The sequence below is a fragment of the Mus musculus genome, chromosome 9, assembly GCF_000001635.26.
Source record: "Mus musculus strain C57BL/6J chromosome 9, GRCm38.p6 C57BL/6J".
Classification (NCBI taxonomy): Eukaryota; Metazoa; Chordata; class Mammalia; order Rodentia; family Muridae; genus Mus; species Mus musculus.
Window position 1 is genome coordinate 21,628,606 of NC_000075.6, and position 23,094 is coordinate 21,651,699.

The 23,094-nt window shown below is 46.4% G+C and overlaps 1 protein-coding gene across 16 annotated transcripts in view; it reads left to right on the plus strand.

Moving 5' to 3' along the window:
* Positions 1–23,094, plus strand: part of Smarca4 (SWI/SNF related, matrix associated, actin dependent regulator of chromatin, subfamily a, member 4) — an 88,125-nt gene that overhangs the window by 12,500 nt on the left and 52,531 nt on the right. For 13 of the 16 annotated variants that reach the window (XM_011242434.1, XM_011242435.1, XM_006510122.2 and 10 more), the window contains exons 2-13: positions 4,200–4,449; positions 6,145–6,277; positions 6,931–7,335; positions 7,578–7,676; positions 8,674–8,932; positions 10,109–10,235; positions 10,613–10,786; positions 12,307–12,480; positions 13,820–13,987; positions 14,096–14,146; positions 18,746–18,876; positions 19,013–19,070. In XM_011242434.1, coding sequence (XP_011240736.1) covers positions 4,228–4,449; positions 6,145–6,277; positions 6,931–7,335; positions 7,578–7,676; positions 8,674–8,932; positions 10,109–10,235; positions 10,613–10,786; positions 12,307–12,480; positions 13,820–13,987; positions 14,096–14,146; positions 18,746–18,876; positions 19,013–19,070 — 2,001 coding nt within the window. In that variant the 5' untranslated portion in view covers positions 4,200–4,227. Of the gene's footprint in view, positions 1–4,199; positions 4,450–6,144; positions 6,278–6,930; positions 7,336–7,576; positions 7,677–8,673; positions 8,933–10,108; positions 10,236–10,612; positions 10,787–12,306; positions 12,481–13,819; positions 13,988–14,095; positions 14,147–18,745; positions 18,877–19,012; positions 19,071–20,385; positions 20,417–23,094 lie in introns of those variants that run through there. The other 3 variants (XM_030244151.1, XM_030244152.1, XM_030244153.1) reach the window with 2 other exon arrangements.

A 23,094-nucleotide genomic window follows, 5' to 3' on the forward strand; every position in this document is an offset into this window, starting at 1 on the left:
GATCACAGGTCTGGTCCTCAAAGGGTCAATGGGAAGTTAAGGGCAGCAGAATCTAGAGTTCCAGCCTGGGCTACACTATAAGATAATTTTTTTTTTTTTTTAAAGATTTATTTATTATATGTAAGTACACTGTAGCTGTCTTCAGACACTCCAGAAGAGGGAATCAGATCTTGTTACAGATGGTTGTGAGCCACCATGTGGTTGCTGGGATTTGAACTAAGGACCTTTGGAAGAGCAGTCGGGTGCTCTTACCTGCTGAGCCATCTCACCAGCCCAAGATAATGTCTTAAAAAACAAAGTATTGTCAGTTCAGGAGTATTGTTGAGCAGAGGCTAGAGCAGTCAAATGCCCTTGCTTTCAGCTCATTGACAGAGAAGAAGTTGGCTTGTACTGGGTTTGGGGTTGTTGGAGATGATGAACCAGAGTTTCTGGTGCTGTTGCAGGTTTGACTCAGCTTACCTTGCTTCCTCTAGCTGCCCAGGAAGTGGAGGATCCCATAGGATTAATGCTTTCTTCAGGTAGCAGGCACCTATAGTTTTGTCAGGACTGTTTTCTTTTTTTTTTTTTTTTTTTTTTAAAGATTTATTTATTTATTATATGTAAGTACACTGTAGCTGTCTTCAGACACTCCAGAAGAGGGCGTCAGATCTTGTTACAGATGGTTGTGAGCCACCATGTGGTTGCTGGGATTTGAACTCTGGACCTTCAGAAGAGCAGTCGGGTGCTCTTACCCACTGAGCCATCTCACCAGCCCTGTTTTCTTTTTTTAATTGAGACAGGGTTTCTTTGTGTAGCCCTGGCTATCCTAGAACTAGCTCTGTAGACCAGGCTGACCCTGAAATCAGATCTACCTGCCAGCCTCCCACCCAGGTACTTTGCTTTTTCTTCTCATTAGCCTAAGAACTGAATGGAAAAAAATGTGTTTTGCCTGCATGGTGTACCTGCGCACCACTTTTGTTACTGGTACCTGTGTGTGGAGGCCAGAAGATAGCTATTGGCTCGTCTAGACCTGGAGTTAGAGACAGTTGTTCCCTGCCTTGCGCCTCTGCTCTTTCTGTATCTCTTAGTGATAAAAATATATTATGGTATCACCAGGAAAGGTAATTTAGATAGAAGGGAATTGTATCTCAGACCCTGTCTCAAGCTACAGAGTTGTTGTAATGCTTTTGGACTGAGTAGCTACAAAGAAACGACTTTCCCATGGTTTAACTTTTTTTGTTGTTGTTAAATATACATGTGTTTGTAGTATGTATATGTGTGAGCCATCTCATGAACCCTCACAGTTCTTTTTATGGTTTTGCACAAGGGCATATATGTGTATGTAGAGGCCAGTGGCTAATCTTGGTTGTCGACCTTTGAGAGAAGGTCTTTTATTGTTCTGGGGCAAACCTAAGACTTCATGTATGCTATTCATGTGCTATTCCGCTCAATTACACCAGGCCCTGAGTGAGTGAGTTAGTTTCTTTCTACTGTTGTATAGGATGGGTATCATGGCTCATGATTTTAATCCAGGTGACTCTCTGGTTTGATGGCTCAGTGGGTAAGAGCACCCGACTGCTCTTCCGAAGGTCTGGAGTTCAAATCCCAGCAACCACATGGTGGCTCACAACCATCCATAATGAGATCTGACTCCCTCTTCTGGAGTGTCTGAAGACAAGCTACAGTGTACCTGCATATAATAAATGAATCTTTTACAAAAATTACAAAAAACCCAATGTGTGTGTTTATGCGTTTATACATATATAAATACATATATATTTATTTTTTCTTTTTCATTGTCAGTGTGTGTATACACTTAAGTTGAATGCCAGTGGAAGCCACAAGAGGATATCAGATTCTCTAGAGCTGGAGTTACGGACACACACTAAAAGAAGAAAGTTCCCAGCGTGGGTGCTGGGAATTAAAACTCAGGTCTTACAGAAGAGCAGCAAACACTTTTACACTTTTCTTTTCCTTTCTTTTCTTTTCTTTTCCTTTCTTTTCTTTTCCTTTCTTTTCTTTTCCTTTCTTTTGGTTTTGGTTTTGGTTTTTGAGACAGGGTTTCTCTGTGTAGCCCTTGCTGTCCTGGAACTCACTTTGTAGATCATGCTGGCCTCGAACTCAGAAATCTGCCTGCCTCTGCCTCCCTAGTGCTGGGATTAAAGGTGTGCGCCACCATGCCCGGCTCATTTTTCTTTTTCAAAGATTTATTATATATACAGTGTTTTGCCTGCCTGCATGCCTGCAGCCAGAAGAGGGCACCAGATCTCTCTATAGATGGCAAGTAACCATGTTACTGGGATTAAATTCAGTACCTCTGGAAGAGCAAGCCTGCACTCTTAACTGCCAAGCCATCCTCTCTCTAGCTAGCCCCTCTCCCCCTTTTTTCTTTTCTTTTCTTCTTCTTTTTGTGTACCTTTGGCTGTCCTGGAACCTTCTATGTAGACCAGGCTGAATATTTTTTTGTTGTTGTTGTTGTTTTCTTTTGTTGTTGTTTGTTTTTCAAGGCAGGGTTTCTCTGTGTAGCCCTGGCTGTCCTGGAACTCACTCTGTAGACCAGGCTGGCCTCAAACTCAGAAATCTACCTGCCTCTGCCTCCCAAGTTCTGGGATTAAAGGTGTGCGCCTCCACTGCCCGGTGACCAGGCTGATCTTGAGCTCACAGAGATCCATCTGCCTGTGCCACCTGAGTGCCGAGAATAAAGATGTGAGCTACCACACCCACTTGAGCAGCAAAGATTCATAGCTGCTGAGCCATTTCTTCAGCCCTCTGTATTCTATTTTTATTTTTGTGAGTGTTTTTGTATTTATGTACTTGGTATGTAGACCCTGTCTCAAATGTGAGACGCTCAAGATTATCCTCTGGCCTCCACACACAACATACATGCCTGTATTTGAGTATGTGCTAGTCCCTGGGCTTGTGTGTTGTTGTGGCACACATCTGGAAGAAGACAGACTGTAAAACTCAGTTCTTTCTTTTACCGTGTGGATCCTGGAATTTGAACTCAAATTAGGCTTGGTAGCCTTTACCTGCTGAATCATTTTGCTAGTTCCCTCACCCCAACCCTCATTTTTGAGATCGGCTTTTGCTGTAGCTCTCTGTGTCCAGTATCCTGAATAATGGAATTTCAGGTGTGTGTTACCATGCCTAGCCCTGAATTTGTCTTTTAAATATTAATACATTTATTTCTTCTTTTAGTGTGTGTCTGCCTGTGTGTGTGAACGAGTGTGTATGTTTGTGTGTGCATGTAGAGGTGAGGCTGGTGTTTTCCTTAGTTATTCTTCACCTTATTATTTGAAGCAGAGTCTCTTAATGGATCTGGTTCTTTTTTTTTTTTTTTTTTTTTTGGTTTTTCGAGGCAGGGTTTCTCTGTCATCCTGGCTGTCCTGGAACTCACTCTGTAGACCAGGCTGGCCTCGAACTCAGAAATCTGCCTGCCTCTGTCTCCGGAGTGCTGGGATTAAAGGCATGCGCCACCATGCCTCGATTTCCAGCCTTCCTTTTACCAGTTGTTTATCTCTGTAAGGACAAGTTAAAGACCTTGACTGTGGCTTTGCTTGGAAGTTTTCCCTCCATGTTGAACTACTTCTTTGTGGACCGGATGCTGATTAGCACTCACTGATTGTTTTTGTGTGTCTGTCTGACTGCCTGTCTTGTTCATGACCTTCATGAACAAGAGAACAGATGACTCCACAGTTAAAGGATAATTTGAGAGTTGCCCCACAGTCTGCTGGGGACCTAGTTGATCTTGGAGGTAATGGGAGGACATTGTCCCACTGACCACATCAAGTGTAGCTTCCTAGAGTGATTATTGGTCAGTTTCCCCAGTCTGTCACTTTATAGTTAGATAAGGCTGGGCAATACGCAGAAGTAATTTTGTGGTAGGGTGGGGAGTGAGACAGGGTCTCCCTATGCAGTCCTGGCTGGCCTGGAACTAGTATAGAACTCAAATTAAGAGATCCTCTGCCTCCCTATTTCTGGGGTCATGGACATGCACCATCATTCCCTGCTTTCTGAGCTGATTTCTTTTCCTGAGATAACATTGTTTTTCCCAAAAAGAATAAAAGAAAGGTTTGGAACAAAGGTTAGGTATCAGGCCTACAAGATGGGGCTCAGTGGTCTGGGTGAACCTGACTGACCTTTGGGCCCTTCTTTGCTGTTCTTGACATAACTGAACCCCTGTCCCAGATTCTAGGATGACCAGAATTTCTTTCCAACAGGAGACCAGTGCCTGTAGCTCCAGTAAAGATGTCTACTCCAGACCCACCCTTGGGTGGGACTCCTCGGCCTGGTCCTTCCCCAGGCCCTGGTCCTTCACCTGGTGCAATGCTGGGTCCTAGCCCTGGCCCCTCACCAGGTTCTGCCCACAGCATGATGGGGCCAAGCCCAGGACCTCCTTCAGCAGGACATCCCATGCCCACCCAGGGGCCTGGAGGGTACCCCCAGGACAACATGCATCAGATGCACAAGGTAGGCATCCTGTGATCTCAGTCCTGTACTCTGTTCCTGAGACTTGCCTTGGTGTCTCATACAAAGCTGCCAGAGCCTCCGGACATTAGAGGAGAGAGGTCTGTGGAGGTGACTTGGCTTAGTTCAGGGTCCTACCCTAAAGTGTGCTTCTTTGAACAAAGGAATCAGGCTGTTGTCCTGAGCCAGGAGGCTGAGCAGCCATTTCACTCTACGTTTCCCATTCTCCCTATGCTTTCTTTTGTTAAAAGGAATTCCCAGATTCCTCTAAGGACGATCCTCTGGCTGCACTGGTGGCCTACATACTTGAAGCAGTGGGGAGTATTGAGTCTGCTTCTGAGCTTGTACCCCAGACTGCCATCTTCCTTTGGTAAATGTGTCAGCATTGCTTTTGCCAGCAAGGCTGCCAGGCAGCAATCCTGTCCTTAGGCCTTGGTGTTCCTCTTAGGACTGGCGCAGTAGAATGTCAGCATTTATCTGGGCTGACCCACAGAGGCTGGGGTGTAAGAAGATATTGGAGGCTGCAGGAGGGTTCACCATAGTGGCATTGTCAGTTGCTCCTCTTCCCTGCAGGGTTGTCCTCTGTTTGCTTCCTAATCCTGCAAGTATAGGTTGTGTTCCCTATCCACAAATGAGGAAGGCCCTCACATGCCTGTCTCATTCCTCGGCCTGGCTTGTCCTTGTACTCTGCTTCCAGACATCTCCATCTGGCTCCCCAGTTCTGGATGGTTGTGTCATCTTAGTAGAGTACTTATCTTGCTCTTTCCCCTATGAAGGAAGCTCTGGGTCCCATGTAGGAGCCCACCGTCTGGTTTACAGGGCCCTCCATGTCCGGTAAGCTGCATCTCCTAGCATTGCTCACACTTTCTACTGCCTCTGACAGGTGCCCGTTGGACACCTACCATGTATCTAGAAATCTGTGTATTGGAGTCCTGGCTGACAACACCTCAGCCTGCACACAGCAGTGGCCCCACAGGAAGCTGCCCCCATATCCCTGTCTCAGCTTCTTGTGTTACAGCTATACTGAGTGTGGCTTTGGTGTCACTCTGCTTCATCACATGCTGGCCTGTGAGTTTTTGCAAAGCAGAATGCTCGATAACCAGTCTCAGTTCACAGAAGGGTCTGAGGCCATTTCTCTCAACAGCCACTCTAGCTATTGCCCTGGGAGGCATACCTACTCCCAAAGGTGCCATGTGTCACCCTCCCTCCACATGCCAGCATCCTGCAAACATTGTGCTGTCTCAGTGATGGGACAGTTGTGTAATAGCCTTTCCTAAGCTGGCAGCTGTTGAGGCCCTGAGGACAGTGGGGACATCTCACTCTTGTCCAGTCTATATGCAGCAGACCTTTTTGCATGTCTGCTTGATTTATAGGCTCCAAGGGTGAGGGCTTCAGCCCTAGGTTTGCAGCGAGTCTCCTTGGCATAAAGTGCAAGGGACCAGGACATCTTTCTTTGTGGTCCTCACTGGCTTGAAAGACAGCTCCATGTCTTCACTGCCTAAGTAATCCCCTTTTCCAGTAGCTTGACTTTGTGTCTGCCCTGACACCCAGAAGGTGTGGTGAGTGCCTCAGAGCTAGCCCTCTGGCATCCTTAGGTAGACCTCTGTGTGGTCCCCTTTCTCAGCTCTGCTTCCTGAGTGAGCTTCCTAGCAGCCTCTTGCTGTCCTTGGCTGACCTGTGTCCTTGTACATCTCACAGCCTATGGAGTCCATGCACGAGAAGGGCATGCCTGATGACCCACGATACAACCAGATGAAAGGGATGGGCATGCGGTCAGGGGCCCACACAGGCATGGCACCTCCACCTAGTCCCATGGACCAGCATTCTCAAGGTATAGTCTGGGTCATTATTTTGTTTCATGTTCATGTGCCTGCTTTCCTCAGTGCGGATTACAAGGGCAGCTAGTACATCTGAGCTGTGGGGACGCCTCCCTGGTGAGGTGTGGCTAGTGCTCTGATAGTCCTCTTTCCTTGGAGCAGTCTCAAATACTGAACAGGTGGGACAGAGATCAGCATGGTGTTTGAGGTCAGAGCTTAGCATGGTAGAGCCTGGAGGCTAGCAATTCCAGTTGTGCCTTAGGACACTGTTTGTTTTAGGCAAGTTGGCTTTTCTACATGGGGATGATTGATATTGTATATGACTTGTTGAGTCCTCCCTGTCACCAGGGTCAGTAAGTCACTAGGTCCTGGGGTTCACAGGAATAACAATGGAGAAGCCAGAGAGCAGGCTTGATGGAGCCTGGTTTGCAGTTTTCAACTTTTGCATTGATTATCTGTATCCCACTGAAACGTACCCAAGCTCATGACCACGTTAGCTGCTGCGCTGCGGCTGTGACTCAGCTGCCTCCCTCTGGGTGCTTCTTGTTTGACTCAGGAGAATGATGTTGCCCAGTTACCTCTCCGGGGATGCCAGGTGGGGTGGATGTGATCTAGCAGTCGTAGATGCATGCTGCTGAGTGACCACTGAACTAGTCTTTCCCTGCAGGTTACCCCTCACCCCTCGGCGGCTCTGAACATGCCTCCAGTCCTGTCCCAGCCAGTGGCCCATCTTCAGGCCCCCAGATGTCCTCTGGGCCAGGAGGGGCCCCACTAGATGGTTCTGATCCCCAGGCCTTGGGACAGCAAAACAGAGGCCCAACCCCATTTAACCAGAACCAGCTGCATCAACTCAGAGCTCAGATAATGGCCTACAAGATGTTGGCCAGGGGCCAGCCATTGCCCGACCACCTGCAGATGGCCGTGCAAGGCAAGCGGCCGATGCCTGGAATGCAGCAACAGATGCCAACACTACCTCCACCCTCAGTGTCCGCCACAGGACCCGGACCTGGACCCGGCCCTGGCCCTGGCCCTGGCCCAGGACCAGCCCCTCCAAATTACAGTAGACCCCATGGTAAGACCTGCATCCCTGCTCCTGGAGTGGGGAGAATGCTCAATGTGGATGATAATGACAGGCAACCCTGACTCCTAGCTAGTGGTCCCTAGGACTGCTGTGGTAGTTGGGGTTAGTCTAGATAAATGCCAGTTATCCATCTCTTACTGTGGTGGGTGGGTATGCTCCCTGAGCTGATGTGAGCATAGGCCAGCAGGCTTGAACACAGTTGCATTTATGGTGCTTGCTTTCCTTCAATGTAGGTATGGGAGGGCCCAACATGCCTCCCCCAGGACCCTCAGGTGTGCCCCCCGGGATGCCTGGTCAGCCGCCTGGAGGGCCTCCCAAGCCATGGCCTGAAGGTAAGTTTCTTTTCTGTTGGTGACATGCCTTACCTCTTGTCATAAACCTGAGCTATGCAGGATTCCAGATATTAGGCTACAGTTTTCACCCCAGAAACCTTGTTTTCTGTGGACCTCTCTAGGGGTTCAACTGGGGTCTGTAGGGTACTTCTTATCTTCCTTGTCCTGTGTGTAGGGATTGTTCTGCAGTCTCCTGCAGTGGATGTGTCTACTAGGGGCTCAACGAGATAACTGGTTATAGCTGTGACCACAGACAAGCTTACCCAGAATAAGGGGCTTCTGAGCTTGGGGGAGGGGGTGTCCAGTATGATATCCTTTTCTCTAGAGAACATCCCCAGTGGAGGTGGATGGAGGACAAAATAGTTCAGTATCCTGTCAACTTTGCTAACTGCGTGTTGTCTTGGTCTTGTCCTTTCCGAGGTAACTCTGGAAAGTTTAGTTGGATATTTCAAGGTCTTCATTTGGGTTGGAACAGTGGTGCTTGACTGTCTTCTTGGGGTCTGAGGTGGATGATTGCGTATTGAAATCTGGTTTGTTTGGATGTGAACTAGAGTCATTCTCTCCATCTGAGAGAGAAGCTACCCAAGACCCTCCGTAGATACCTGACATGCAGAAAGCAGCAAATCCTATGTGTCCCATTTTGTTTTCTTTATACACTGTTTATCAAACAGAGTAACAAGAACTAATGATAAAACACATTGGCCGAGACAGTGTGCACGGAGCTGCTGTGAGGAAGCAGTTAATGATGCAGAAGGAGAATTCAGGTGTAGCTATTCAGAACAGCACACAATAGAAACTTAGTAATCGTTTGTACCTGGAATTTTTCCTTTAATATTTTTAGACTGCCATTGACCAAGGGTAATTGAAATGGCAGAGATGAAGCTGCTAAAGTGAGCTGGAGTGTAGGAGTGTGTAGGTTCTGGCCTAGGTGAGAGGTGGCTGGAAGGGCAGTCCTGGGGTTCAGAGGTCAAGCAGCACACTCCTCTTGCCTCTCCAGGACCCATGGCCAATGCTGCTGCCCCCACAAGCACCCCACAGAAGCTGATTCCTCCGCAACCAACAGGCCGTCCTTCACCTGCACCTCCTGCTGTCCCGCCTGCTGCCTCACCTGTAATGCCACCACAAACACAGTCCCCAGGGCAGCCAGCCCAGCCTGCTCCATTGGTGCCACTGCACCAGAAGCAGAGCCGAATCACCCCCATCCAGAAGCCCCGAGGCCTTGACCCTGTGGAGATCCTACAAGAGCGGGAGTACAGGTGAGCACCCTAGTGCTACACTGCCAGTGTTGATTGCGGCATGTCTTCTGGCCACCAAGTGAGCTGATGGCCACCTCTGTGGTGCCTGGTCCCCCTCCCTTTCTGCCTTGCACTTGTGCTTTGGCATTGCTGCTTTACCCTGCCGAGTGGAACTGTGAACCACAAGAGAACAGGCAACTTTTTTGGCCTATTCATAGCGAAGACTCCATATGAGAAACTGCCTTGGCACACATTAGGTGTTTCATCAATAACTGTAAGAAGAGAAGAGTAGGGAACTTTTTCCACATAGGGTTACTGGGAGGATTAACCTGTAGACCAAACATTGATGCCCATGGGCTTTGCAGATTTCCACAGCCCTGTTTCTCATGCTGAGGCTGCGCTGCCTAATGCCACAGGCCAACTCTCATTGCCCATATGGGATTAGATTCTAGCTAAGTCACTGTTTTAGTTTGCTTCTCTATTGCTGTGATTAAACACCAAAGTAACTTAGAGAGGAAAGGGTTTATTTCACCATAGATTTCCAGGTAACAGTCCATTACTGAGGGAAGTAACTCAGTCAGGACTGAAGCAGAGACTGGAAGCACACTGCTCACTGTCTTGTTGTCCAGCTCATGATCAGCCAGCTTTCTTAGATAGTTCAGACGTACCTTCCTAAGAATCACGCTGCTAGGGCAGGGCATGGTGGCATATGCCTTTGATCCCAGTTCTCAGGAAGCAGAGGCAGGTGAATCTTCATGAGTTTGAGGCCAGCCTGGTCTTCTAAGCAAGTTCCAGGACAGCCAGGGCTACACAGAGAAATCCTGTCTCAAAATTTTTTTTTTCATGCTTACACAGTGGGCTGGCCATCTGATCAAGGCAGTTTTGCAGCTGAGGTTCCCTCTTTCCAGATGACTTAGGGTTGTGTCATCTTGACAGTAAAAGCTAACAAGGGCAGTTGTCAAGTCTTGGGCTTGCTGTGGTCCCAGAGGTCCGTTCGCAAGACCACTCTGAGGCTACTTGCCTCTCTTCTGTGTGGTGTCTGGAGTCCTTTTCTGAAGAATCCCCTCTTACAGCAGGGCTGGGTCTGCCTCCTTTCAGGGATAGATTCTTCATAGACTCTAGCTTTAAAGATAGGAACCAGGTGACTTCTTGTAGACAAATAGTCCTCATCACCTTTCTTTCCTGATCTCTGCCCAGGCTTCAGGCTCGAATCGCACACAGAATTCAGGAACTTGAAAACCTCCCTGGGTCCCTGGCTGGGGACCTTCGAACCAAAGCAACCATCGAACTCAAGGCCCTTAGGTTGCTGAACTTCCAGAGGCAGGTGGGTCTGTGGGCCCAGGCCTTTGTGTCAGTGGGAATGCTGGGGTCCAAGAGTGCTTTGAGGGATGTTATCTGGGATGCCTGCATGGTTGGGCCAGTCAGGACTCAGGAGACTTAGTTCACTGTTATGGCCCATGCTGTGGCAAGACTTGGCCTTGCATAGCCTGTGCATTCATGGGTATTGGCTCCTGAGGTTCCAGTTGGCAGCTGAAAGGCTCTCTGATGTTCTGTTCTTTGCTCTCCCGACCTGCTGCCTCCCAAGTGTCCTGTGCATTCCAGGCAGTTTGTTGTAGGATCATCTGCCCAGCATGTGGTCATCATTTGTGAGCATCTGTGCCCATCCTGCCTAATACCAGTGTCTTACTCTCCACCCTAAAGCTGCGCCAGGAGGTGGTGGTGTGCATGCGAAGAGACACAGCCCTGGAGACAGCCCTCAATGCCAAGGCCTACAAGCGCAGCAAACGTCAGTCACTACGGGAGGCCCGCATCACTGAGAAGTTGGAGAAGCAGCAGAAGATTGAACAGGAGCGCAAGCGCCGCCAGAAGCACCAGGTGCGTTGGCCTTGCAGGGTGTGCTCTGCTGAGTCTCCTGTGGCTTAGGCAGAGTTTCTGGGCACAGCAGTGTGCCAGCACACAGACGGTAAGAGAAGAAGAGCAGTGATCATACCAGGCAGGCTCAAGAGGTGGGAGAAGGAGCCACTTCAGACAGGAGGGGCTCAGTGAGGTTTCCATGGGGAGGCAGAGCAGGAAGACTTGAGCAAGGGTGCCATGCTGAGGAGGGGCAGTGGCCCTGGAGCTGGAACATGCCCCATGTTTCATCTAGAAACGAGGATGGGGTAGCTGGCAAGTAAACCACAGGGAACGTTTGGGCTTTTGCTCTGAGCAAGGGGAAACCATAAGAGACTACGATTTTTACAAAGTCCATCAAGGGAAATAAAAGTCTGTTGTCAGATAGGCTTGTTAATGAATCAGTCTGCTATACATTCGTTTGTTTTGTTTATTTTTGTTATGATTTGTTTAGGGTTAGTACTTTTTTTTTTTTTACTTGCACATCACATGAATGTGTGGTACCCCAGGAGGTCGGAAGAGAACAGCATCATATTTTCCTGGGATTAGAATTAAAGATGGCAGTCAGCGACTATGTAGAGCTGGGAATTGTAGCCATGTTCTCTGCAAGAGCAAAAAAATGCTCTTAACCACTCAGGCACCTTCCAGCCTTGGTTTTGTTTGTTTGTTTGTTTGTTTGTTTGTTTTTGTTTTGTCTTGTTTTGTTTTTTTTTCTGAAACAGAGTCTTGCTAAGTATCCTTGACTGTTGTGGTATTCTCTGTATAACCCAGACTGGCCCCAGACTCAGTAATCCTTGTACCTTAGCTTCCTGCAGGATAGGATTACAGGTAGCACTGTGCTGGGCTTGGTTGCTCATTTATAGTGTATACATTTTAAAAACCATGATTGCTAATTCCAGATGTAGTGTAGTTATTCAGAGACTAAGGCAGAAATACAGGTTTAAGGGAAGTCTGAGCCCAAGATGTAGTTCATTGATAGAATACTTGCCCATCTCATACCATACGGTCATAGGTTCAATTTCTAGTTCCACACATAAGAAAATACAAAAAGTCAATGCTCAGTGTTAATCATGGCTAACATTTTGGTAGTTGTCATTTCATTTTCTTTGTGTGTCTATATATTAATGAGATGTTAAATACCGGAGCAGTTAGGATGACTCTGTAGGTAAAAGTTGACTGCCTACCGTTTCATTGATCTATGATTCATCTGTGCAGTATTTCCCAGTTTCCTACAAATCTTGTCACTGTACCATTATTTGGGACACACCATAACGTCTCTGCTTTCTTGAGGCAGATTCTCACTTACTTAGCTCAGGATGGCTTGGAACTCAGTGATCCTCCTGCCTCTTACCTTCCAAGTCCTGGGTGGTGCTAATGATGGAACCAGAGCTCTCTATATACTAGGGAAGTGCTTTGCCACCGAGCCAGTTCCCAGTGCTCCTTTGCCTTTAAACAAGCTATGGGTACAGTTTTGCCTCACAGCCCTCAACACTGTCTCTCTGCAGGAGTACCTCAACAGCATTCTGCAGCATGCCAAGGACTTCAGGGAGTATCACAGATCAGTCACAGGCAAACTCCAGAAACTCACCAAGGCTGTGGCCACCTACCATGCCAACACTGAGCGGGAGCAGAAGAAAGAAAATGAGCGCATTGAGAAGGAGCGAATGCGGAGGCTTATGGTACATACTAGCTTTCTTGCTGTTGATCTCTTGTGCGCTGGGTATGGCGAGTGCTGGGCTGTTCACCCCAGGATTATACATAGATACTTCATGGCTTGGCTTAGAAGTGGAGCTGAAGGAAGAGCCACATGGATTTGGGAGGCAGAGGTCTGGGCCTTTGCCTTCATTCCTCTGGCTGTAAGTGCAGGGCCTCATGAGAGCCACAGAAGGTACAGTGAAGACTCTGTCCAGATGATTCCCACTGACATTTCATCACCGTAGAGTTGCTGACTGGATGGATACTGTTACTGCCTCTGAGTTTGTCCCTAGCATGTATACTGGGGACACAGGAGGTAGCAGAATAATCCCTATCTTCATGGGGCTCATGTTTGCCCTTGAAGGAACAAAACAGACATTGTATAATTTGGTAGAAACGATGAGGCAGGCCAGGGGCCAGGCGGTTGTCAGACTGACTTGGAGTAGAAGTTGTTAGGTGGCTTCATTGCACAGTGCACACAGAGCACAGTAGGGGAGAAGAAAGGGCCCAAAAAGGAGAGAAAGGCAAGGAAGCAGGACACCAAATGTAAGGTCTACAAGGCTCCCTCTGGGGCCTTAGAACCTCATGGTACTGGACAGCAGACACTGAGTCCAAGGGCTTGCATGGTTGGATCAGGTGGGGCCTTGCCAGCCATTGGGGGAACTGGATTACTGAAGGAGTGCCCAGGGAACATTTCGATTGTGTAGTGGGTTTTGTTTTCGTTGAGACAGGGTTTCAGTATAACCCTGGCTGGCCTCTATATAAACCAGGCTTTAAGATTCACCTGCTGCTGCTGCTTCCCATGGCTGGGATTACAGGCCTACAGCATGATGCCCAGCCCTAGCTTCCATTTGTTTCTGAAAGGATATAAGGAATTCAAGGCTGAGAATTGAGATGGGCCCAGATCAGGTAGAAAGAAGAGGGTTTAGATTCTTGGTGATAGGGCCCAGATCAGGTACAAAAGTTGGGATTTGTGATATGTTTTTTGGACAAAGAGTCTAAGATTCTCCTTGGTATTTGTTGAGGCAAGGTTTCTCTGTGTAGCCCTGGCTGTCCTGGAACTCAATCTGTAGACCAGGCTACCCTCAAACTCACAGAGATCTGCCTCTTGAGTGTTAGGATTAAAGGCCTGTGCCACTGCTGCCCTTATGGAACTCACTTATGCCCTATGTGAATGGCTCATGACAAGACCTGTATTGTCTGGCAGTGCCCTTGAGATTCAGCATGGGGTTGGGCGATGAGTAGAGTAGCACTCATGAATGAGCTACAGTCCTCAGGTGTGCACCCCACAAGACTGTGTTTCACCATGCCTTGGTTTTGTAGGCTGAAGATGAGGAGGGCTACCGCAAACTCATTGACCAGAAGAAGGACAAGCGCCTGGCCTACCTTCTGCAGCAGACAGATGAGTATGTGGCCAACCTCACAGAGCTGGTGCGGCAGCACAAAGCTGCCCAGGTTGCCAAGGAGAAGAAGAAGAAAAAGAAAAAGAAGGTTCGCTGGGCCTGACTAAGTACAGGCACCCCTTGAAATTGGTTTGGCTGTACGCTTAGTGGCTTGGGCCTGTAGGGTCAGGCTGATCATGTCTCTCTTTATTTGCAGAAGGCAGAAAATGCTGAAGGACAGACACCTGCTATTGGACCAGATGGTGAGGTGAGAAATGGGGCATTTCTTACAGAAGTGCTAGCTGGCCCTTTGATACGTGTTTCTTTCAGTTTTTTAAAAAATATTTTAAATGATATTTTTATGTAGCGGGGGCAGTGATGAAGGTTTTGTCTTTCCTTCTGGAATGGCGTTCACATACATTTATCCACTAAGTCATTTTCCCAGCCCAGGGTTGAGCTTGAGAACTTCTGGTTTTCTTGCTTCCACCTCCCATACTGGACTCAGAAGTGTGGACACTATGCCAGGCTGCTTTCACTTAGTTGTTTGTTGTTGTTTTGTTTTTTAAAATTATATTTCTGTGTGTTGTACACACGCCTGCACTCCAATGTGCATTGAGCATTTTCTAGGCAACTTGGACTGCAGGCATGTTTTGTTGTGCCCAGGTGATATGCTTATTTCTGACGCGACTCCCCTTCTGTCTGTGTCTAAAATCAGTAGTCTCACTTCTATCAGCCGTCATGGATTTATACATTTGTTTAGTTCTAGAACCCACTGGACATCCGTTGTGAGTGTTCAGGATCCTTGTTGGAAGTCTCAGCTAGACCTCAACCTCTGTTTTCAGATCTGTGATTGGGAGTGTGTTTTCAGAGTTTGTCTTGACTTCTCCCCTTGTGCCTTCCTCCTGATTTCGACAGTCATTTCACTCATGAATTTAGTATGTCATTCCAGAAAGTCAGCAGGTTGTGTCTACTTTGAGAGGGGACGCTGTACACTTTTCAGTTCCTCAAGACTGGCAGTCTCATTCAGGGTACCTAATGCTGTGACCCTTTAATAACCCATAAAATTATTTTTGTTGACTACATTTTAACTGTAATTTTGCAACTGTTTTTGAATTGTGGTGTAAATATCTCTTGTGTTCCAATGGTCTTGGGCAGCCCTGTGAAGGGGTCGTTCGACCCCCCCAGGTTGAGAACTGTTGTCATAGGCCTTGGTGCGTCCAACACACACATTTGGATGCTTTTCATTCCTGGGTATTTGGACAAGCTCTTTATGAAGATGTAATAGAAGAACCTTTTGTTTCACTGTTAGCATGTTTGAACTGGTGATGTTAGGCTAATTTTAGGTCATTTGTTTCTTGAAGCTATTAGGAAAATGTCTCACTGAAAACCTCTATGTAATGTTAATTTTTGGATTCTTTTGTTTGGCTTTTCTGTTTCACGCGTATATGTCTGTTTGCAGGTGTGTGTACCTGTGTAGGCTAAATGGCAACTTTGAGTGTCATCCTAAGAAACCCTATCCACTTCCTTTGAGACAGTGTTTTTTATTGACAGAACAGTTTGGCTGGAGTTTGGCCAGCAAGTCTCTGTTGAACCTCCTGTGTCTGCCTCCGAGTGCTGACATTACTAGTGGCCTGCCTGTTGTTGTACATTCTTTTTTTTTTTTTTTTAAGATTTATTTTATTTTTCATTTATTATATGTAAGTACACTGTAGCTGTCTTCAGACACATCAGAAGAGGGAGTCAGATCTCCTTATGGATGGTTGTGAGCCACCATATGGTTGCTGGGATTTGAACTCCGAACCTTTGGAAGAGCAGTCGGGTGCTCTTACCCACTGAGCCATCTCACCAGCCCGTTGTTGTACATCCTTGGCCTCAAACTTATGTGCTTATGCTTGTGAAGCAAGCACTCTGCCATTAACTTCTGTTGAAGTTGGGTCTCATGTAGCCCAGGCTTACCTTATAATCCCTATTTGCCTGAAGATGACCTTGAATATCTGATCTTGTCTTCCACTCCAGCATAATGTCAGCACAGGTGTGATGGACTACTGTATTGCGCTTCCCTTTTTTAATTTAAAATTTTCATTAACCAATTAATTAGTCCTTTTGAGACAAGGTCTCATGGAGTAACCATGCCTTGCCTAGATGATACTTGGGTAGATAGACTAAGCTGGCCTCAGTCTTACAGAAATCTGCCTGCTTCTGCCTCCTAGGCCATTATGCCTGACAAAACTTTTATTTAATTTTTTTCTTAATATTTTGGAGTGTTTTGCCTGTGCATTATCTGTGTACCATGTGCATGCCTGGTTCTCCAGAATCCAGAGAAGATGTCATGTCCATGGAATAATGGATGGTTGCGGGCTGCCATGTGGGTGCTGGGAACTGAACCTGGGTTCTCTGCAAGAACAACAAGTACTCTTAACTTCTGAACCATCTCTCTGGCCCCTGAGGGGCTTCTTGTTTGATTGTTTGTTTGTAATGTATTTATTTGGTGTGCATTGTTGTTTTGCATGCATGTATGTTACATTGTCAGATCCCTGGAACTAGAGTTGCAGACATTGGTAAGCTGTCATATGGGTGCTGGGAATTGAAGAACAGCCAGTTCTCTTAACCACTGAGCCATCTCTCCACCTTTCTTTCTTTTTTTTTTTTTTTTTAAAGGTAGGGTTTTTCTGTGTAGACTGAGCTATTCCAGAACTCTATGTAGACCAGGCTGACTTCAAATTCACAGAGCTCCACCTCCCTCCCAACTACTGGAATTAAGGGCATATATCACTGTGCCTGGCTGTTGCTTTTAATATAAGATTCTTGTTATATAGTCCAGGATCGCCTTGAACTTACTATATAGCCAAAGCTGGCCCCAAACTCACAGACCTCCTGCCTTCCTCAGCCTCCTGAGTGCTAGGATGATAGGCATGCCCCGTGCCCGAGTTCACTGCATGAACTTTGATACGCAGGTTGACCTTTTTATCCAAGTCCTTTCAGTGTCTGTTGCCCTGTCCTCTGTTACGAGTATATTGTGCCCTATATAGTTGATGTTTTTGCTCAGCTCAGGCTGCAGTAGCCAAAACTACTGACTGGGGACATGAACAGCATTCCTTACACTTCGAGAGATAGAAACAGCAAAATTTAGGCGCCCGCATCGTACGTTCTTGGGAGAGGACTCTTCCTGAATCTTGGAGCCATCCCACATGGTGTCTGTATACTCAGGGCAGGGAAAAGGAGAAAGCATGAAAAGTCATTGTCTCCTTTCCCTAGCTTCTAGGTTTCTGCCAGGAATGGAAGCTGGAGCTTCGCACACTCTTAAGCACATGCTGTACAGCTGAGCTAAGCTCACCCACAGACATCAGCAGTCTTGCTTCCATTGTGGCCCTAGGGGACTGTTTTCCTGTTCTCTGAGGCAAGTGCTTCCTCCTAAGCATTCCAGGAAGACAGCAGTGGCTGACTTGTGTCTTAGGCTGGCCCCAAACATACTGCTGTGACTATTAACTAGCCATTCCGAGGGATTTTTATAGGGGATATTACCTTAAGGTTTCAATTGCTTTGATAACACAACCAAAATCAAGTTGGAGAGGGAAATGTCCATTTCATCTCAGGTTACAAATAACAGAGGGAACTCAGGATAGAAATTTAAGGCAGGAGCTTGGGTGAAACAAATGATGCAAAGACTGGAGGAAGCCTACTTTCTGATGGTGCCCAAGGCTGGACCATCCACAGTGGGCTTTCTGTATCAGTCATCAACGAGGATAATGCCCCACAGGCTTGCCCATAGGACATTCTTACGGAGGCATTTTCTCACTGAGTTCTCTTCTCAGATGACTGTAGCTTCTATCATATTGACAAAACACTAGCCAGCATTGATGTTCTCTTGAATTATTCTAAAAGAATGTGGGCTGCCATATTACAGCACAAAGCCACTGTCAGCGGTTTTAGTATTTTGTTTTATTTTTATTGTTTGAGACAAAGTCTTACTGCCTAGCTGAAGCTGGCAGCCTGCGTCAGCCATTGTGCCTGAAGCACAGAGCCATTTTTCTAAGCCATGTGGGGGACTGAAGGCAGCAGTCTCACCTTACAAAAGTAAGCTTTAGGGGATGGTGCTGAGTCAGCACTGTAGCAGTTTCTCTTCTAAGTTCCTGGTGTCAGTGTCACTCTGCTTGTCCCTGGCCTCACACGCTTTTTAGAGTTGTATGTCTGTGGAAAATTGAGATGAAGGGCTACAGAGATGGCTTAGCAGTTGAGGGCATTGACTGGTCTTGCAGAGGACTTGGGTTTAATTCCTAGCATGCACATGGCAGCTCCCAACTGTCTATAACTCAAGATTTAGGGGATCTCATGCCCTCTTCTGGGGTTCCTATTGGGGTGCCAGGCACATATATAGTGAACAGAAATACAAGCAAAAAAATTTTTTTTAAATATAACTGAGACTCATTCGAGCATTTTTTTAAAAGATTTATCTATCTATCTATCTATCTATCTATCTATCTATCTATCTATCTATTTATTATATGTAAGTACACTGTAGCTGTCCTCAGACACTCCAGAAGAGGGCGTCAGATCTCGTTACGGATGGTTGTGAGCCACCATGTGGTTGCTGGGATTTGAACTCCTGACCTTCAGAAGAGCAGTCGGGTGCTCTTACCCACTGAGCCATCTCACCAGCCCCATCCCAAGCATTTTAATCCAAATTTTAGGGTAGAGAAATTATCAGGCCTCAGTCCTTTTTACCTTCAGAGTGATGTGCTGCGTCTTCTGTCCTCCTCCTTGGTTTCTGATGCTGTAGCTCAGACCAGTCTCCTCCTTGTGATCTCTGCATTTGGGTCCCGGGGTGGGAACTGGGGAGTCTTTGCTCCTGACAGTCACTTTCTTTCAGCCTCTGGATGAGACCAGCCAGATGAGTGACCTCCCTGTGAAGGTGATCCACGTGGAGAGTGGCAAGATCCTCACTGGCACAGATGCCCCAAAAGCCGGGCAGCTGGAAGCCTGGCTTGAAATGAACCCAGGGTGAGTTAAATGCTTCCTTTGTGGGACTTGCGGCTGGGGCAGTGGTACTTGCATTTGAGGGCCAGATCAGGTTCTAGGGAAAGTAAAGCTGCTACTTGCAGGCAGAGCTGCATCCAAATACTGCTGTGTTCCCTAGGTATGAAGTAGCCCCCAGGTCAGACAGTGAAGAAAGTGGCTCTGAAGAGGAGGAGGAGGTAAGAGACCACTTTGTTTTAACTGTTGTTGGGGTTTCCACCTTGTTTGTGGATGTCACCCTGTGGACTGTGCCCTTGTGCCTTGTGTGCTGGCAGGGCATGGTGTGGCAGGGGCAGCCACAGCTCTGGGCTTGCCTGGAAGTGGTGCTTCAGAGCTTTGCTAACTTGTGGACTGTTTCCATTCAGGGCAATCCAGTTTAATCATTTCCTCGGTTGCACTGGCCACATTTCAAGCACCCAGCATCACTCCTCTGAACGCTCTGCTGCTTTTGCCCATTCATCAGTGCTGTGATTGAACAGTCATGAGTGCGTGCCCCATATATGCGGCTGCCTCGCCTCAGTGTTCTCTTGCTCATGCCTCTTGATGGCTCCTGCCTACATCTGTTTCTCCCTGGGCTTTGTGTTCCCCTTCTCCCCACATCATTAGGCCGATGGAATGCCATCTACTCAAGCCTTCCCTGTTGAATTGCTGTGTTAGAAAGAGGACTTGTGGTTTTTATGTCTACTGGAGTCTTGAGGGCCACCTGCCTACATAAGAGTCAGTTTTAGGTGCATATGTATATATCTAAGCTGTTTGTTTGTTTTTTTGTTTCAGACAGGGTCTTGCTATTTTTTGCACATTCTGGCTTGAAGCTCAGACATGCATCCTCCTGCCTTTCTGAATGCTAGAGTTAGTTATACCTGTTACTACCATGCCCTGTAGAGAATATTGTGTTCTAATGTAAACAGCTTCATTGAGATCTAATTTACATAAACTGGAAAGTTCAATTATTTCTTAGTTAACATATGGAACTGCGGATCAGCTCCTCACACCAATTAGAAAGCAACCTTTAAGCTGTCTGTGGCTGTCTGCTCTCCCTTCCCTTTATGCCCAGCAAGCCACAGAACCGTTTTTGTTTGTTTGTTTGTTTGTTTTTTATTTCTTGTTGGATGAGTCTTCCTGTATAGCCCAGGCTAGCTTCGACTTAGTATCCTCTAACTTGAGTCTCACGAGTACTAGGATTACAGCCACGCACCCCACAGAGCTCACCACTCTGCTTTCCATCTCCAGATTAGCCATTTGTAGACTTGCTGCAAATGGAGTCGGAGCACCAGTGTGTTGGCATGTTACCGAGGTTCATCATGTGTTGTGTGTGTTGTAAGAACTTGATCTTTTTATTGCTGCATTGTGTTCCATTGTATAAATATACCACATTTTGTTTACCTGTCCACCATCGGTTGACACTTGTATTTCTGTTTTTACTATGAATAATTACGTTGTGAACATTTGAAAACATGGTTTGTGTGGACATATGTTTTCATTTTTCTTGGGTAGATGCCTAGGCGTGGATTTGCTGGGTCACGTGGTAAGTTTATGTTTACTTTCTAAGACTGCCCAACTGTTCTCCAAAGTGGCTGTACCATTTCACAGGTTCCAGTTTTTCCATGTCCTCACCAACACTTGGTATTGTCTGTCCTTTTGCTTATGGCCATTTTAGTGGGTGTGTGGTGGCATCTCATTTGGTTTTCATTTGCATTGCCCTAGTACGCAGTGATGTTAAGCATCTTCATGTGCACATGTGCGCCATCCAGCCATCTTCCTCAATGGAAGTCTGCTCAAGTCTGGTCTTAACTGGGCTGCCGTCCTAATGAGCTCTCAGCCCTTACTTATTCTAGACACACATCTCTGACCCAGTGTATAATTTGCAAATATCTTCTCCCAGTATGCTTGGTTTCTCACTCTTTGTGTGTGTGTGTGTGTGTGTGTGTGTGTGTTACCTGTAAATATATAAGTGTAGGCACACAACAGTGTGTATGTAGAAGTCAGGGGACAGCCTGAGATGTCCATCCTCACCTCTACCTAGAGCCTGGAGCTCTCTTTACTGCTGTGTACTACAGGTGAGCTGGCCCACATGTTTCTAGGGATCCTTCTTTCTCTGCCCTCCCATCTCACCATAGGAGCATTGGGATTATAGACATGCAGTACTGCATCTGGCATTATGTTGTGTCTGGGGATTGAACTCAGGTCCTCACACTTGTGTGCAAGTGGTTCACTCACGTAGCTGTCTCCCCAGCTTCCAGCATGTGATTAATGGTTTCTTACTGCCTTTATCATTTTGTAGGGTCAGAGTGATTGTTCGTGTACTCTTGATTTTGGTAATTTAGTGATTTGTCTCACTTCGTTGGCTGATCTAGGCTTAAATTATTGAAGTAAGGCTTTTGGTTTTGGATGTAAATAGTGTTTAAACTTATATGATTTTGGTTTTAGACTTACTGATTTTATTCATGGGTGTATGTCTTGTGTCTGCTGCTGTCAGCAGGAGCCAGAATAGGGTATTGGATCCCTTGAAACTGTAGTGCAGGCAGTTGTGAGCTCCCACCGTGCATACAGGGATTTGTACTCACATCCTTTGGAAGAGCATTATGTGCTCTTAACGGAGGAGCCATCTCCTCAGCCCTACACCTATATGTTTATCCCTATTCACCCTTGGCTACATTTCATAAACGTGGGTTTTGAGATCTTTTTTCTTACTGTGTATCACTCAAGCTTGCCTTGAACTGTTAGGCCGGCCTCAAACTCCAAATCCCCCTGCTCCAGCCTCCTAAGCATGGGTAATTAGAGTTGCATGCCTTGGTGCCTGGCTTCATAAATGTTACTTTTTTAGCTCCCCCAACTCCCCCAAAAAACGTAAGCATTTTACTTGCTAGATAAGCATTGCTGTGTGTCTCATACATTTTAATGACTTTGGCTTGCTGTTTGTTTATTTGTCAGGGGGTTTGTTTTGGTTTTGGGGGTTTTTTTTGAGACAAATGTTTTGTTTGTTTGTTTTTGTTTTTCAAGACAGGGTTTCTTTGTGTAGCCCTGGCTGTCCTGGAACTCACTCTGTAGACCAGGCTGGCCTCAAACTCAGAAATCTGCCTGCCTCTGCCTCCCAAGTGCTGGGATTAAAGGTGTGCGCCACCACTGCCGAGAAAAGTTCTGTTTATTATGTAAAGCCACTGTCTTAGAACTGACTTTGTAGCACAGGCAGGTCTTGAACTCAGAAATCCACCTGCCTTTGTTGTCTCCAGTGTTTTTGTTTTTGATACTGGGTTGAAATAGGGCCTCACATAATCAAGAGAAGTACTCTGTACCACTGAGCCCTAGCTCCAGTCACTGTTTTATACTTGTATATTTTTGGCACTCAGGAAAGTTTTATTAAAAGCAAAAGTATGCACACATATACATGACACACAAAGGGAATCCAAACCCAGAATCCTAATATTTTAATTAATTTTGTTGTCAATTGATCTGAAATATAAAATACTCTTTAAAACTTCTTCTAAAATCTGTTATCATGTATATGATGCCTATGAGTGAGACTAGGCCTGTATGCTATGTGCATGTGGAGATGGGAGAACTTCTCCCAGGAGTCAGATCTAGATCTCTTACTGTAGGCTCCAGAAATCATACTCGGGCTATAGGATAATGTAGCATTTGCAATACCACTGTGCTTTTGGTTATTAATTTGTTTTCTTTCTGAATTTTCCTTCTTTTCTCTGTGCATGAATATATACAGAGGTGAGCATTTGAGGCGGTTTTGCTCTGTTTTCCAGGCTGCCTTGACCACATGGTGATTCTCCAACCAGAAGTGTGGCTTTATCCTCCCCCCTTCTTTTCTCTTTTCTCTTTCTTTCTCTTTCTCTTTCTCTTTCTCTTTTTCTTTCTCTCTCTCCCCTCCCCTCCTCTCCCCTCCCCTCCCCTCCCCTTTCCTTTCCCATGTACAGCCTTTTTTATTAAAATGATTTTTGTTGTGTTTGGTTTGGTGTGCTGGGTTTTGTTTTTAAGTTTACTGTAACCTTTTCTGTAAATGTTTGTTGGAGCTGTGTATTTATTTAATAATTTCTTTGTAATCATACAGATACAGTAGGCATCTTACTCCATTTCATAATTTTAAGTTGGTTTTGTTTGCTTGTTTGTTTTTCAAGACAGGGTTTCTCTCTGTAGCCCTAGCTGTTCTCACTCTGTAGATCATGTCTTGAACTCAGATCTATCTGCCTCTGT